Here is a 16,921-nt window from a genome sequence, read left to right on the forward strand (position 1 = left end):
GCATCTATGGGTTAAGAATTTCCTTTTACACACATATAGTACTGCATCCAACTCCATGTCTCATGTAAAACAGTTTCTGGGTGATTGTGGACAGTATTGAACACTTTGTGTGGACATCAGACAAGAAGACATGCATAAAAACATTATTTAACATGGGCGTCAATGGGAAATTGTGGCATCACCAGTTTCAGTATTTTTCAATACTTTCCACCACTTGGATTTCTTAAGACTTTTGATATGTTATGAAGGACATATCCATGAGACTAGGACAGTTGAAAGAGTTTCTGTTGCAATTTGTCTGAGGTCATATTGTATAATGCCTGTACTACTACTCCTGGCACAGTTTTCACATTTTGCTACCTCACAATCTGCAATTGAAATGCATTTAATATGGAATTATTTTTGCATTAATCTTCAATCTTTATCATACTTTCAAAGGGTCAGATATGGGATTAGCCTATGTCACGACCCACCAGCCATGTGCGTACATTGATAGTCAATGGGCTCGTTCCCACACAGGGCCGAGGCCGGACACAGGTAGATTAGCTCAGGGTTAGCTGACAGCACCCAGGTAGATGGTAAGGGGAAATGGCTTACCTGGCTCCGATGTATCGTGGCGTGGTCCGCGGGGATACTGAACAGCCCGCACGTTCGTTCAGTGGGGTGTTCCTTCCCATTCAGTATTGACATATAACATACAACAACAAAACCGGACACGACACAACACGACCTCGGGGGTAATCCACTATTTCACACGGTAATAGTCTTGATAATAATTGTCCAAGGGGTTCTCTTCTAGGTAAGGCGTCTCAATCAGTATTTCTCTTCTCGGATAACTCCACTCTCAACTCTCTCGACTCCCCAGGTAGCTAATGAGCACCTGTCATATACCTTTCGAGAGTCCCGCCAACAGGCAAGCCACTCCCCCATGTACCCTGGGTAGCCAATCAACACCCCCTGAGCTTACCATGACAACTAGGAACAGTTGGATCGTGACACCTATAGATGTTTGGAATACTTTTTCAAGGCACTTTATATAAAATGGTAAATGGACTGACTTAGCCTATATAGTGCCTTATTCCAAAGTGCTTTACAATGGCCTCTCATTCACACACCAATAGCGGCAAGCTACCACGCAAGGCACCGGCCCACTCATTGGGAGCAATTTGGGGTTCAGTGTCTTGCCCAAGGACACCTCGACATGTAGCCAGCCAGGGCTCGACCCGCCAATCTACCGACCTTGCGATCATTAGACGCCGGCGAAACAATGTCTAAATGTAATGTAAGTACAGTGTACTTCTATGCTGTTCCTTAGTATACCTCTTGTTGTTTACCAAGCAGTGGCTTCCTTCAATAAAGCATATCCATAAATGAAGCATTCATACAGACATCATTATCTTGTCATTCTGTGAAATGTCCTGCTTTTCATGTTGATCATGAGCACTCAAACCAAACAAATTGTATGTTTCAACACCAGAGTGGTCTCAATCCAAAATAAACAAATGAAATGTGTCTCACAAATATGTTTATTTTTTCTGATAACAAACTTCTCTGGGGTATTGGACTAGACTAGAGTGATGTTTCCCCTAACCTATCAAACACCACATACAGCTCGCTCTGAAGTAGTTGACCTGTCTAAGGGCTGGGAATTGTAGTCCTGTCTGTTCTTCCTGTAACATTGGGTGTTGAGAGGACAGGTTTGAGACTTCTGTGACCTAGGAGTGGGATGAAACAATCCGGTTGTTAATTCGTGACGTGTTTCCGGGTCCAAAGTTGGCTGAGGCGCTGTCTTCGAAATGCCGCAATAATAATAATAATTAATTATATTGATATAGCGCTTTTCCGAGGCTCAAATACCCTGACAATATGGGGAAAACGGGAAAGTGCTGTGTCCCTTGTTGTATGAATAGATCCGAGTCTAAAAAACGATTAAACTGTCATTCTACCGCTGTAGTACACTGGTACTCTGGTGCGGAGAATTTCTGGTTTGGACCCGGAAATTGCTAAACGTCACGTTTGACGTCAGACTTAACAACCGGATACTGTTTGTGGCAGCATGACGCCTGTGTCATTGGAGCACTGGAGGTTTCCCTCAAGTGGAAGCATTCTACACAATCCTTGCACTGCCCAGGGGAGCCACCCCTCCTAAATGTCCTTGTTTGGTACCTGTACTGTAGCAATGACAATAAAGTCCATTCATTCATTCATTCATTCATTCATTCACTGATATGAGTCCTCCTCCTATGGAGCACCAGGTGAACCTTCTGTCTGAAGCTCTTCCCACACTTATCGCAATGATACGGTTTCTCACCAGTGTGAATTTGCATATGTTTTTTTAAATTACCTCTACAAGTAAAGCATTTATAACAACACGGGCAGCTATATGGTTTTTCCCCAGTATGAATCATGATGTGCACTGCCAGGTGACCCTTATGTGTAAAACTCTTGCCACAATCTTTGCACATATATCGTTTCTCCCCAGAGTGAAGCCTCATTGGGCCTTTCAAATTAGAACTAGGCAGGCTTTGTCCTTTCTTTGACTGTGTTGTCTTTGGTTTGAGTGGCTTTACCTCTGACAGCAGTCCTTCAAGTTCACTCTCCTCCCCATCTAGACGTTGAATCAGTTCTGCAGAACTGTTTGGATGTAGGCCTACTGCAGGGAATGGCTTAGACTCAATGGTTGGTTCTAATATTCCATCATCTCCACTAGGCTCTGTTTTGATCTGCTCAGCTGTATTGTTGTTAGGTATAAAATCCATTACTTCATCCTCCACTGGTTGGGTTTTGTGCAGATGTGGGTCCTGATTATAGTCACTTTCTACACGGAGAATGATGATGTCTTTGGTATCAGACTCTGGAAGCTGCTGCTCCTCCTCTTTAAATGTGGTCTCTGCGTCCTCGAGCCCCAGACGGGGACACTCCTGCTCACATTGCTGTTGCTGAGGGGACCCCTCCTCTAACAGTCCTTTAACAGTCGTCTGATCTCTGTTGTCTGAAGACATGGACGGCGGCTGGATGGTTCCTATTCGAGATGGAAATGTTAATTAGCACCACAGCAAAAAGTCAACCATTTTATAGCACAACAATGTGTTCTTAAGGTGAAAGTCCAGTTTTGTAACAATTAAGCCATTTCAATTAATTCACAAAGTTTTCAAAACCAGAATCACTGAACACCTGAGCCACTGTTCCAAGCAGATACTACAATCTCTTTGCATTTCAATGTGCCTCTATCAGAGTTATGGGGCCGGTTTCAGAGACAAGGCAATGTAAAATCTCCATTGAAGATGTTTTTTAGTCTAGGATTAGGCTTAAGCCGTGTCTGTGAAACCGGCCCATAGAGTTTAATAGAGAGTATAGACCAGACTGCTCTTAATCACATATTTTAGGATATTAGTTTAGGATGTGTTCAGTTTGGATTGAGTTAGTATGTATATTAGTGGGATTAAGTGTAGGTTAATACTGACGAATGGCATGGGGGCTATGTGGGCGTGGCTTATGGGTTTAAGGCCACTCAGCTGGGGAGATGAGAATTGAGACGCCATTGTTGAGAAGTGGGAACGTTTCTCTCCGGCCACGTTCTGGATAAACTGTTGGAACTAACCTTACTCATTCTTTAAGAGAACTGTTTAGTTAGATAGGGAAGGATGTATGATCGGCACAGATCAGTTTGAAGAGAGAAGGCAGAGGTTCCTGTAGCACAAAGATGCGGATGGTGACCGAGCTGTCTACAGAGGCCAACACAGTGGCAGCCCACAGGTGAGCCTGTCTAGCCTAGCGCCCTAGCTAGGGTCATTCAGGAGGCAGGGGTCTAATGGATAGTGAGGTGGGCTGATGATCAGAAGGTTGTGAGTTCAAATCCCGCCTGGAACACCACCACTAGTGTGCCCTTGAGTAAGGCACTTAGCCCTCAGTTACTCCAGGCGGAATGTCCCTGTAATTGGTCATTGTAAGTCGCTTTGGATAAACGCGTCTGCTAAATGGCCAATTATTCACACCTTACTTGAGGGTCAGGAAGGCATACTCCCATGGTCTTTAGCTCATGTTACCGACACCGTCCTTAGGGGGAAATATCAAGCCACAGAATAGTGGGAGAAGGGCAGTCAAAGTGTAACACCATCATCAAGAGTCTAAGGAATCAAACCAGCTTCAAGCCATCTTACTCCTGCTACACTGTAGGTATGGATCATTTTAGCGCTACTTGTTTCTAGTGACTGAACTCCTAACAGTTCCAAAGGGCAGAACCAAGAGATCTTCTCTTCTATGTTTGCCTCTTAGTGAGTGGGTAATATTTGCCCCTACCTTTAACAGTCTCCTGATCTCTGATCTGGTCTGAAGACATGGACTGTGGCTGGATGTTTCCTAATGGAGATGGAAATGTTAATTAAAACTACAACTAAAATGATGGCACAACATTGTGTTCTTAAGGCGATAGTCCAGTTTTGTAACAATGATTAGGCCATTTCAATTCATTCCCACCAAAACTAGTTTTCAAAACCTGAGCTACTCATCAAAGCTGATACTGCAATCACTTTGCATTTCAATGTGCCTCTGTGAGAGATCAGCTGTAGACCAGAATCTGCTCTTAATCACTCTTGACAATACATGGACACTTTAAGACCTCCAGATGAAGTCGCCTCTCTTTTGAATTTTTGGGGAAGCTGAGGGCCCTGGCAACGTCCCGTTCATTCAAATGGGCCCGCTCCAAATGTCTAGCCATTTTGCTGAACGGCTTCTCACAAAACAAACAATGTTGTCTTTTGTTGTAGTTCCTTTTTCCATAGATTTTTTTGCCTGATGCCTGTACATTTACGGTATCTCCCGTGAGATGGTCTTCCTGCTGAGTCTCTTGCCTACTGGAAGCCATGACAGCTGGTTTCTTTGCTCTCACTGCATCAGACTCATCTTCACTGTCTGAAAAGTCAGCAATCCGCTTTCGAGAATGCGGGAAGTTAGAGAGACCCTTCCTGTCTGTATGACAGTCTTCTGTGCTTCAATGTTTGAGACTTGGCTGATTTCTGAGGGGTTATAGAGCCTTTTGTTTGGTCTGAAGAACTGCTGTCAGAACATTCATTAGCATTTGGGATGGACTTGTCTTCACTGTTGTCAAGTGAACTTAAGGAAACATCGGTATGGGTTTCACTCTTCAGATGGTTTTACATTTGGATTCCTGTTGAGGGAGGTATGAGATCGCTTTGGTCGTGTGTAGATTTGAAGGGCCACTGGTGACTCATCTTTACTTTCTGAAGTTGGTTTTGAAAAAGCAGTGTGCCCACTGGAAGACTTGATATGTTGTCTCTTTGCTCTGACTGTATCAGGCTCATCTTCAATGTCTGGAAAGATAGAACTTTTCTTTCGAGAACTGGTGGATTTGGGTTGCCAAGAGTGTTCAGAATCTTCATCAGTTTCAGGAATAAGAACATAATGCCCTCCCTCTCTGGAACCGGAAAGATCCGCCAGTGTTTCCTTAATCAGCTTAGAGAGGGGGAGAGCACAAATGAAATAACATATTTTTCAATTGTTCATTAATTTACAAAAGACTAAGCTAGGATGGCAAATAATTAAGAAGTAAACTTACAAAAACACTCTCTGTTCTTCTCAGGACTGGAACATGTTCTGAGGACTTAAAATCACTGGAGAAAGAAATGCTCTCATCACTGGAGATAATGCTGCTCTCATCGCATTTAAGGTTAACAGTGCTCCCACTGCTTTCAGCTGTTCTTGTCTGTTTAGAAAAAAGACAAAAAAATAGTAACTTAAATGGATACACTTTGTATAAAATTATTAAAGAATGAAGTCGTTGGAATCAGTTATATTTTTTTTATGCAACATAAATATTAATATTGACCTGCATTCTATGTATATATTAAGTGCAATCAATGTTGGTTGTGCTCACCAAATGAGATGTGGTAACCTTTTCTGACTAGTGAGGACGTAGATTTTGATACCAGGCACCTTAAAACAATGTTTTACAGCAATTGGTAAGGTAAATGTAGTGAGAGAAGTTAGAGAGAATGTTGGTCCCCACTCTATTGGTGTGTTATCAGGTCCAAGTCCTCACTTTAGGTAGTTTAGCCAGAACATGCACGCACGCGCACGCACGGACACGCACACGCACACGCACACACACACACACCATAATCAATACAATACATTTGATTTTATACTGAGAAATACTGTGTAAAAGTAAACACATATACAGTAATTCACCTCTAGATTCCTTGCCTCTATTTGTTTGTGTTGAAAAAGTCAATCTGGTTACATCTTGTATGGTTGTTGTTTTACAACCGTGTATTGCCTTTGGCTGCTGTGCACACAAACCATTTCGGTGTGCTAAGCAAAGAAGCCAGTACAGCGGCATCTAATGATTGCAAAAGTCGGCAGCTCGCAGCGGTTCGAATCACGGCTGGCCACGTGTCGAGCAAGGCACTGAACCCCTAATTGCTCCAGGGTCGCCGTCTATGGCCGACCCCTTGCCTAGAGCATAAAATACAGAATTCCAACAATTGACTGACAGGTTGATAAATACTTTATTTATTTATTTTATTATTATTAGGCTCTTTGTTGATTTACCCAGTAATATCTGTCACTAGTAGTGGGTTTAGTGTTGATCTTGAATGGCATAGTCTCACTAAATCAGACTTTCCATAAATGCCAGAAAAGCAATGACATGCAACCAGTAGCTTGTACCAGTACTTACATACCCTATAGTACAGGCATTTTGTGAGAAAAGAGGAACCTCAGACAAATTGCAACAAAAAATCTTTCAACTGTTTATTGCTCATAAATGTCTCCTATATGACATAAAAAGTCATCCAAGAAAAGAAATCCAAGTGGTGGAAAGTATATTTTTTTACCATAACCTGGTAACACGTTTTTGCTTCCAAAAATGACATAATAAAGCTTTAAAATGTTGAAACTTTAATCGAATCACTAAATTAATATACTTTTATACAAGGCAACATAAATTGGCAGTAATCAACATTAATATAGGCATTGATTAACAACAATTGAAAACAATATTATTAAAATAACACTTATGTTACTTTCAAAATATTTTGGACTGGTAGATTTGCACTAATCAGTATGTTGGCACTATTGAACAAAAACGTAAACATGTTAACTTTTAAGTAAAACTTTATCAGTACGTGTCTGGTTCATCTTCACCATTTTCATCGTCATCATCTTCATCACATGCAGCCTGAGATGAGTTTGCATACCCCAATCCTTTGCAGTTGCTACATGCAACAGAGCACTCAATGCAACAGAGCACTCAAAGCACTCAACAGAGCACTCAACAGAGCACTATCCTGAGGGAAACTTCGGAGGGAACCAGCTACTAGATGGTTCGATTAGTCTTTCGCCCCTATACCCAGGTCGGACGACCGATTTGCACGTCAGGACCGCTACGGACCTCCACCAGAGTTTCCTCTGGCTTCGCCCTGCCCAGGCATAGTTCACCATCTATCGGGTCCTATCGCATAAAAGAAATTTTATTTTTCTGACTTTTATTCTGAAATGTTATTTATCAGACTTTTATTCTGAAATGTTATTTATCAGACTTTTATTCAGAATTTTTATTTTCGGACTTTTATTCTGAAATCTTATTTTTCTGACTTTTTTTCTGAAAGCATGGTACGTCTGATAGTTCTTCTGTAGGTGACCACTGAGCATGTTGATGAACTGCTGCTTGTTTGTGTTGTTTGAAAGGAACAGGTAATTCATCGTAATAGGCATGTCTTACGTAATAGGCATGTCTTACGTAATAGGCATGTCTTACGGCTGCTCCAGTCCTCCCACCTGCTCGCCTGCGGTGTGTCATGTCTTTTGTGGATGTGTCTGTGTTTCCCTTAACTTTTAACTGCTCCTCCTGAGACATCTACTGCACCCCAGCACTGCGTCTCCTGAAGACACCCGCTTTTCCCCTCTACTGTGTCCCCTAAAAACGTGTCTTGACCCCTTGTACTGTTTCTCTGTTTCTCCAGTGTCTATATATAATAACATAAAATAAAATAAAAAAACAACCTAGGTTTAGAAGAAGGTTTTTCCTTCTATCAATGGCCCCGGGCCTGAGCTGGATTATTCTTCCTGCTACGACTGGTGGATTGATGATTCACTTGCTTAGTCAAATGTATTGATTGTAAGTCGCTTTGGAATAAGGTGTCTGCTAAATGCCAAAAAATGTAAAAAAATAAAATAAAAAAATAAGTTAAATGTAAATGGAGCTTGCACATCCGCTGCACATAGATCCGAGCCGATTTCGAGATTGTGGCCAGATGCTGCCATGAAAGGAAGCATTTCTGATATTGCCTCAAGGTGCAGTGCCCAATTGCCAGTACGTTCAGCTCTCAGAAACTTGCGAAGTATGTCCACCATATCCATGTACTGCAACCAGAGGGCAGCTGTCCTGCTACAGGATTTTAAGTATTCACTTTTGCTTTTGAGTTGTTCTTTTATTCTGAGTATCACATCAGCATTGCAAGCCTTCTCTGCAGACACTGATCCCTAATCTTTGTATCTTTGACCCTCTTATGGAAGCTTGGGCTAGTAATACAAAACATACATAAAAAGTGTAAAAGGTAAATCTTTTTTTTTAATGGGTTAGGGTTAGATGGTCTGATATATTTTTAGGAATACCTGGAATATGAAATTATAAACACCTTTCATTACAAATATATTGCAAGAAAACGAACCCACTGTTTCATCTTGACCCACTTACCTGTATGCATCTATGGGTTAAGAATTTCCTTTTACACACATATAGTACTGCATCCAACTCCATGTCTCATGTAAAACAGTTTCTGGGTGATTGTGGACAGTATTGAACACTTTGTGTGGACATCAGACAAGAAGACATGCATAAAAACATTATTTAACATGGGCGTCAATGGGAAATTGTGGCATCACCAGTTTCAGTATTTTTCAATACTTTCCACCACTTGGATTTCTTAAGACTTTTGATATGTTATGAAGGACATATCCATGAGACTAGGACAGTTGAAAGAGTTTCTGTTGCAATTTGTCTGAGGTCATATTGTATAATGCCTGTACTACTACTCCTGGCACAGTTTTCACATTTTGCTACCTCACAATCTGCAATTGAAATGCATTTAATATGGAATTATTTTTGCATTAATCTTCAATCTTTATCATACTTTCAAAGGGTCAGATATGGGATTAGCCTATGTCACGACCCACCAGCCATGTGCGTACATAGATAGTCAATGGGCTCGTTCCCACACAGGGCCGAGGCCGGACACAGGTAGATTAGCTCAGGGTTAGCTGACAGCACCCAGGTAGATGGTAAGGGGAAATGGCTTACCTGGCTCCGATGTATCGTGGCGTGGTCCGCGGGGATACTGAACAGCCCGCACGTTCGTTCAGTGGGGTGTTCCTTCCCATTCAGTATTGACATATAACATACAACAACAAAACCGGACACGACACAACACGACCTCGGGGGTAATCCACTATTTCACACGGTAATAGTCTTGATAATAATTGTCCAAGCCGTTCTCTTCTAGGTAAGGCGTCTCAATCAGTATTTCTCTTCTCGGATAACTCCTCTCTCGACTCCCCAGGTAGCTAATGAGCACCTGTCATATACCTTTCGAGAGTCCCGCCAACAGGCAAGCCACTCCCCCATGTACCCTGGGTAGCCAATCAACACCCCCTGAGCTTACCATGACAACTAGGAACAGTTGGATCGTGACACCTATAGATGTTTGGAATACTTTTTCAAGGCACTTTATATAAAATGGTAAATGGACTGACTTAGCCTATATAGTGCCTTATTCCAAAGTGCTTTACAATGGCCTCTCATTCACACACCAATAGCGGCAAGCTACCACGCAAGGCAGCGGCCCACTCATTGGGAGCAATTTGGGGTTCAGTGTCTTGCCCAAGGACACCTCGACATGTAGCCAGCCAGGGCTCGACCCGCCAATCTACCGACCTTGCGATCATTAGACGCCGGCGAAACAATGTCTAAATGTAATGTAAGTACAGTGTACTTCTATGCTGTTCCTTAGTATACCTCTTGTTGTTTACCAAGCAGTGGCTTCCTTCAATAAAGCATATCCATAAATGAAGCATTCATACAGACATCATTATCTTGTCATTCTGTGAAATGTCCTGCTTTTCATGTTGATCATGAGCACTCAAACCAAACAAATTGTATGTTTCAACACCAGAGTGGTCTCAATCCAAAATAAACAAATGAAATGTGTCTCACAAATATGTTTATTTTTTCTGATAACAAACTTCTCTGGGGTATTGGACTAGACTAGAGTGATGTTTCCCCTAACCTATCAAACACCACATACAGCTCGCTCTGAAGTAGTTGACCTGTCTAAGGGCTGGGAATTGTAGTCCTGTCTGTTCTTCCTGTAACATTGGGTGTTGAGAGGACAGGTTTGAGACTTCTGTGACCTAGGAGTGGGATGAAACAATCCGGTTGTTAATTCGTGACGTGTTTCCGGGTCCAAAGTTGGCTGAGGCGCTGTCTTCGAAATGCCGCAATAATAATAATAATTAATTATATTGATATAGCGCTTTTCCGAGGCTCACATACCCTGACAATATGGGGAAAACGGGAAAGTGCTGTGTCCCTTGTTGTATGAATAGATCCGAGTCTAAAAAACGATTAAACTGTCATTCTACCGCTGTAGTACACTGGTACTCTGGTGCGGAGAATTTCTGGTTTGGACCCGGAAATTGCTAAACGTTACGTTTGACGTCAGACTTAACAACCGGATACTGTTTGTGGCAGCATGACGTTTGTGGCAGCATGACGCCTGTGTCATTGGAGCACTGGAGGTTTCCCTCAAGTGGAAGCATTCTACACAATCCTTGCACTGCCCAGGGGAGCCACCAGGGGAGCCACCCCTCCTAAATGTCCTTGTTTGGTACCTGCACTGTAGCAATGACAATAAAGTCCATTCATTCATTCATTCATTCACTGATATGAGTCCTCCTCTTATGGAGCACCAGGTGAACCTTCTGTCTGAAGCTCTTCCCACACTTATCGCAATGATACGGTTTCTCACCAGTGTGAATTTGCATATGTTTTTTTAAATTACCTCTACAAGTAAAGCATTTATAACAACACGGGCAGCTATATGGTTTTTCCCCAGTATGAATCATGATGTGCACTGCCAGGTGACCCTTATGTGTAAAACTCTTGCCACAATCTTTGCACATATATCGTTTCTCCCCAGAGTGAAGCCTCATTGGGCCTTTCAAATTAGAACTAGGCAGGCTTTGTCCTTTCTTTGACTGTGTTGTCTTTGGTTTGAGTGGCTTTACCTCTGACAGCAGTCCTTCAAGTTCACTCTCCTCCCCATCTAGACGTTGAATCAGTTCTGCAGAACTGTTTGGATGTAGGCCTACTGCAGGGAATGGCTTAGACTCAATGGTTGGTTCTAATATTCCATCATCTCCACTAGGCTCTGTTTTGATCTGCTCAGCTGTATTGTTGTTAGGTATAAAATCCATTACTTCATCCTCCACTGGTTGGGTTTTGTGCAGATGTGGGTCCTGATTATAGTCACTTTCTACACGGAGAATGATGATGTCTTTGGTATCAGACTCTGGAAGCTGCTGCTCCTCCTCTTTAAATGTGGTCTCTGCGTCCTCGAGCCCCAGACGGGGACACTCCTGCTCACATTGCTGTTGCTGAGGGGACCCCTCCTCTAACAGTCCTTTAACAGTCGTCTGATCTCTGTTGTCTGAAGACATGGACGGCGGCTGGATGGTTCCTATTCGAGATGGAAATGTTAATTAGCACCACAGCAAAAAGTCAACCATTTTATAGCACAACAATGTGTTCTTAAGGTGAAAGTCCAGTTTTGTAACAATTAAGCCATTTCAATTAATTCACAAAGTTTTCAAAACCAGAATCACTGAACACCTGAGCCACTGTTCCAAGCAGATACTACAATCTCTTTGCATTTCAATGTGCCTCTATCAGAGTTATGGGGCCGGTTTCAGAGACAAGGCAATGTAAAATCTCCATTGAAGATGTTTTTTAGTCTAGGATTAGGCTTAAGCCTTGTCTGTGAAACCGGCCCATAGAGTTTAATAGAGAGTATAGACCAGACTGCTCTTAATCACATATTTTAGGATATTAGTTTAGGATGTGTTCAGTTTGGATTGAGTTAGTATGTATATTAGTGGGATTAAGTGTAGGTTAATACTGACGAATGGCATGGGGGCTATGTGGGCGTGGCTTATGGGTTTAAGGCCACTCAGCTGGGGAGATGAGAATTGAGACGCCATTGTTGAGAAGTGGGAACGTTTCTCTCCGGCCACGTTCTGGATAAACTGTTGGAACTAACCTTACTCATTCTTTAAGAGAACTGTTTAGTTAGATAGGGAAGGATGTATGATCGGCACAGATCAGTTTGAAGAGAGAAGGCAGAGGTTCCTGTAGCACAAAGATGCGGATGGTGACCGAGCTGTCTACAGAGGCCAACACAGTGGCAGCCCACAGGTGAGCCCGTCTAGCCTAGCGCCCTAGCTAGGGTCATTCAGGAGGCAGGGGTCTAATGGATAGTGAGGTGGGCTGATGATCAGAAGGTTGTGAGTTCAAATCCCGCCTGGAACACCACCACTAGTGTGCCCTTGAGTAAGGCACTTAGCCCTCAGTTACTCCAGGCGGAATGTCCCTGTAATTGGTCATTGTAAGTCGCTTTGGATAAACGCGTCTGCTAAATGGCCAATTATTCACACCTTACTTGAGGGTCAGGAAGGCATACTCCCATGGTCTTTAGCTCATGTTACCGACACCGTCCTTAGGGGGAAATATCAAGCCACAGAATAGTGGGAGAAGGGCAGTCAAAGTGTAACACCATCATCAAGAGTCTAAGGAATCAAACCAGCTTCAAGCCATCTTACTCCTGCTACACTGTAGGTATGGATCATTTTAGCGCTACTTGTTTCTAGTGACTGAACTCCTAACAGTTCCAAAGGGCAGAACCAAGAGATCTTCTCTTCTATGTTTGCCTCTTAGTGAGTGGGTAATATTTGCCCCTACCTTTAACAGTCTCCTGATCTCTGATCTGGTCTGAAGACATGGACTGTGGCTGGATGTTTCCTAATGGAGATGGAAATGTTAATTAGAACTACAACTAAAATGATGGCACAACATTGTGTTCTTAAGGCGATAGTCCAGTTTTGTAACAATGATTAGGCCATTTCAATTCATTCCCACCAAAACTAGTTTTCAAAACCTGAGCTACTCATCAAAGCTGATACTGCAATCACTTTGCATTTCAATGTGCCTCTGTGAGAGATCAGCTGTAGACCAGAATCTGCTCTTAATCACTCTTGACAATACATGGACACTTAAAGACCTCCAGATGAAGTCGCCTCTCTTTTGAATTTTTGGGGAAGCTGAGGGCCCTGGCAACGTCCCGTTCATTCAGATGGGCCCGCTCCAAATGTCTAGCCATTTTGCTGAACGGCTTCTCACAAAACAAACAATGTTGTCTTTTGTTGTAGTTCCTTTTTCCATAGATTTTTTTGCCTGATGCCTGTACATTTACGGTATCGCCCGTGAGATGGTCTTCCTGCTGAGTCTCTTGCCTACTGGAAGCCATGACAGCTGGTTTCTTTGCTCTCACTGCATCAGACTCATCTTCACTGTCTGAAAAGTCAGCAATCCGCTTTCGAGAATGCGGGAAGTTAGAGAGACCCTTCCTGTCTGTATGACACAGTCTTCTGTGCTTCAATGTTTGAGACTTGGCTGATTTCTGAGGGGTTATAGAGCCTTTTGTTTGGTCTGAAGAACTGCTGTCAGAACATTCATTAGCATTTGGGATGGACTTGTCTTCACTGTTGTCAAGTGAACTTAAGGAAACATCGGTATGGGTTTCACTCTCTTCAGATGGTTTTACATTTGGATTCCAGTTGAGGGAGGTATGAGATCGCTTTGGTCGTGTGTAGATTTGAAGGGCCACTGGTGACTCACCTTTACTTTCTGAAGTTGGTTTTGAAAAAGCAGTGTGCCCACTGGAAGACTTGATATGTTGTCTCTTTGCTCTGACTGTATCAGGCTCATCTTCAATGTCTGGAAAGATAGAACTTTTCTTTCGAGAACGGGTGGATTTGGGTTGCCAAGAGTGTTCAGAATCTTCATCAGTTTCAGGAATAAGAACATAATGCCCTCCCTCTCTGGAACCGGAAAGATCCGCCAGTGTTTCCTTAATCAGCTTAGAGAGGGGGAGAGCACAAATGAAATAACATATTTTTCAATTGTTCATTAATTTACAAAAGACTAAGCTAGGATGGCAAATAATTAAGAAGTAAACTTACAAAAACACTCTCTGTTCTTCTCAGGACTGGAACATGTTCTGAGGACTTAAAATCACTGGAGAAAGAAATGCTCTCATCACTGGAGATAATGCTGCTCTCATCGCATTTAAGGTTAACAGTGCTCCCACTGCTTTCAGCTGTTCTTGTCTGTTTAGAAAAAAGACAAAAAAATTGTAACTTAAATGGACAAAATGGATACACAAGTAGAAATTATTAAAGAATGAAGTCGTTGGAATCAGTTATATTTTTTTTATGCAACATAAATATTAATATTGACCTGGATTCTATGTATATATTAAGTGCAATCAATGTTGGTTGTGCTCACCAAATGAGATGTGGTAACCTTTTCTGACTAGTGAGGACGTAGATTTTGATACCAGGCACCTTAAAACAATGTTTTACAGCAATTGGTAAGGTAAATGTAGTGAGAGAAGTTAGAGAGAATGTTGGTCCCCACTCTATTGGTGTGTTATCAGGTCCAAGTCCTCACTTTAGGTAGTTTAGCCAGAACACACACACATGCACGCACGCGCACGCACGCACACGCACACGCACACACACACACACACCATAATCAATACAATACATTTGATTTTATACTGAGAAAAACTGTGTAAAAGTAAACACATGTACAGTAATTCACCTCTAGATTCCTTGCCTCTATTTGTTTGTGTTGAAAAAGTCAATCTGGTTACATCTTGTATGGTTGTTGTTTTACAACCGTGTATTGCCTTTGGGCCCACTGGCTGCTGTGCACACAAACCATTTTGGTGTGCTAAGCAAAGAAGCCAGTACAGCGGCATCTAATGATTGCAAAAGTCGGCAGCTCGCAGCGGTTCGAATCACGGCTGGCCACGTGTCGAGCAAGGCACTGAACCCCTAATTGCTCCAGGGTCGCCGTCTATGGCCGACCCCTTGCCTAGAGCATAAAATACAGAATTCCAACAATTGACTGACAGGTTGATAAATACTTTATTTATTTATTTTATTATTATTAGGCTCTTTGTTGATTTACCCAGTAATATCTGTCACTAGTAGTGGGTTTAGTGTTGATCTTGAATGGCATAGTCTCACTAAATCAGACTTTCCATAAATGCCAGAAAAGCAATGACATGCAACCAGTAGCTTGTACCAGTACTTACATACCCTATAGTACAGGCTTTTTGTGAGAAAAGAGGGGGGAACCTCAGACAAATTGCAACAAAAAATCTTTCAACTGTTTATTGCTCATAAATGTCTCCTATATGACATAAAAAGTCTTAAGAAATCCAAGTGGTGGAAAGTATATTTTTTTACCATAACCTGGTAACACGTTTTTGCTTCCAAAAATGACATAATAAAGCTTTAAAATGTTGAAACTTTAATCGAATCACTAAATTAATATACTTTTATACAAGGCAACATAAATTGGCAGTAATCAACATTAATATAGGCATTGATTAACAACAATTGAAAACAATATTATTAAAATAACACTTTTATGTTACTTTCAAAATATTTTGGACTGGTAGATTTGCACTAATCAGTATGTTGGCACTATCGAACAAAAACGTAAACATGTTAACTTTTAAGTAAAACTTTATCAGTACGTGTCTGGTTCATCTTCACCATTTTCATCGTCATCATCTTCATCACATGCAGCCTGAGATGAGTTTGCAATAATCCTTTGCAGTTGCTACATGCAACAGAGCACTCAATGCAACAGAGCACTCAAAGCACTCAACAGAGCACTCAACAGAGCACTATCCTGAGGGAAACTTCGGAGGGAACCAGCTACTAGATGGTTCGATTAGTCTTTCGCCCCTATACCCAGGTCGGACGACCGATTTGCACGTCAGGACCGCTACGGACCTCCACCAGAGTTTCCTCTGGCTTCGCCCTGCCCAGGCATAGTTCACCATCTATCGGGTCCTATCGCATAAAAGAAATTTTATTTTTCTGACTTTTATTCTGAAATGTTATTTATCAGACTTTTATTCTGAAATGTTATTTATCAGACTTTTATTCTGAATTTTATTTTCGGACTTTTATTCTGAAATCTTATTTTTCTGACTTTTTTTCTGAAAGCATGGTACGTCTGATCCGCTTGTTAAGTCTGACGTCAAAAGTGACGTTTAGCCATTTCCTAGTCCAAATCAGAAATTCTCCGCACCGGAGTACCTGTGAACTACAGCGGTAGAATGACAGTTTAATCGTTTTTTTAGACTCGGATCTATTCATACAACAAGGGACACAGCACTTTACCGTTTTCTCCACATTGTCAGGGTATTTGAGCCTCGGAAAAGCGCTATATAAATATAATTAATTATTATTATTATTTAGGCATCTCGAAGACAGCGCCTCAGCCAACGTTGGCCCCGGAAATACGTCACGACTTAACAAGCGGATAGTTCTTCTGTAGGTGACCACTGAGCATGTGACGGGGACACTCCTGCTCACATTGCTGTTGCTGAGGGGACCCCTCCTCTCCAGAAACAGGGGGAGACAGCAGGCCTACCTGATGATGGTCTGCTCTGTGTAAATGGATCTCTGGTTTCAATACCAAATCCAGCAACCTCCGCAAACGTTTGTTCTCTTCTTTTGACCGGGAGATTTCTTGCTCATATTC

At 42.1% G+C, this 16,921-nt stretch overlaps 1 protein-coding gene across 1 annotated transcript in view; it reads right to left on the reverse strand.

Moving 5' to 3' along the window:
- The window catches only part of LOC308154126 (uncharacterized protein), a gene marked incomplete at both ends in the record, with an annotated part of 33,397 nt that extends 21,121 nt beyond the window's left edge, over positions 1–12,276 (reverse strand). Inside the window, 4 exons of the mRNA XM_080527303.1 lie at positions 2,816–3,022; positions 4,300–4,359; positions 11,550–11,756; positions 12,195–12,276. Coding sequence (XP_080383429.1) covers positions 2,816–3,022; positions 4,300–4,359; positions 11,550–11,756; positions 12,195–12,276 — 556 coding nt within the window. The remainder of the gene's footprint in view (positions 1–2,815; positions 3,023–4,299; positions 4,360–11,549; positions 11,757–12,194) is intronic.
- Between the last annotated feature and the right edge of the window lie 4,645 nt (positions 12,277–16,921).

This window comes from Nansenia antarctica, assembly GCF_963989245.1.
Source record: "Nansenia antarctica genome assembly, chromosome: 3".
Classification (NCBI taxonomy): Eukaryota; Metazoa; Chordata; class Actinopteri; order Argentiniformes; family Microstomatidae; genus Nansenia; species Nansenia antarctica.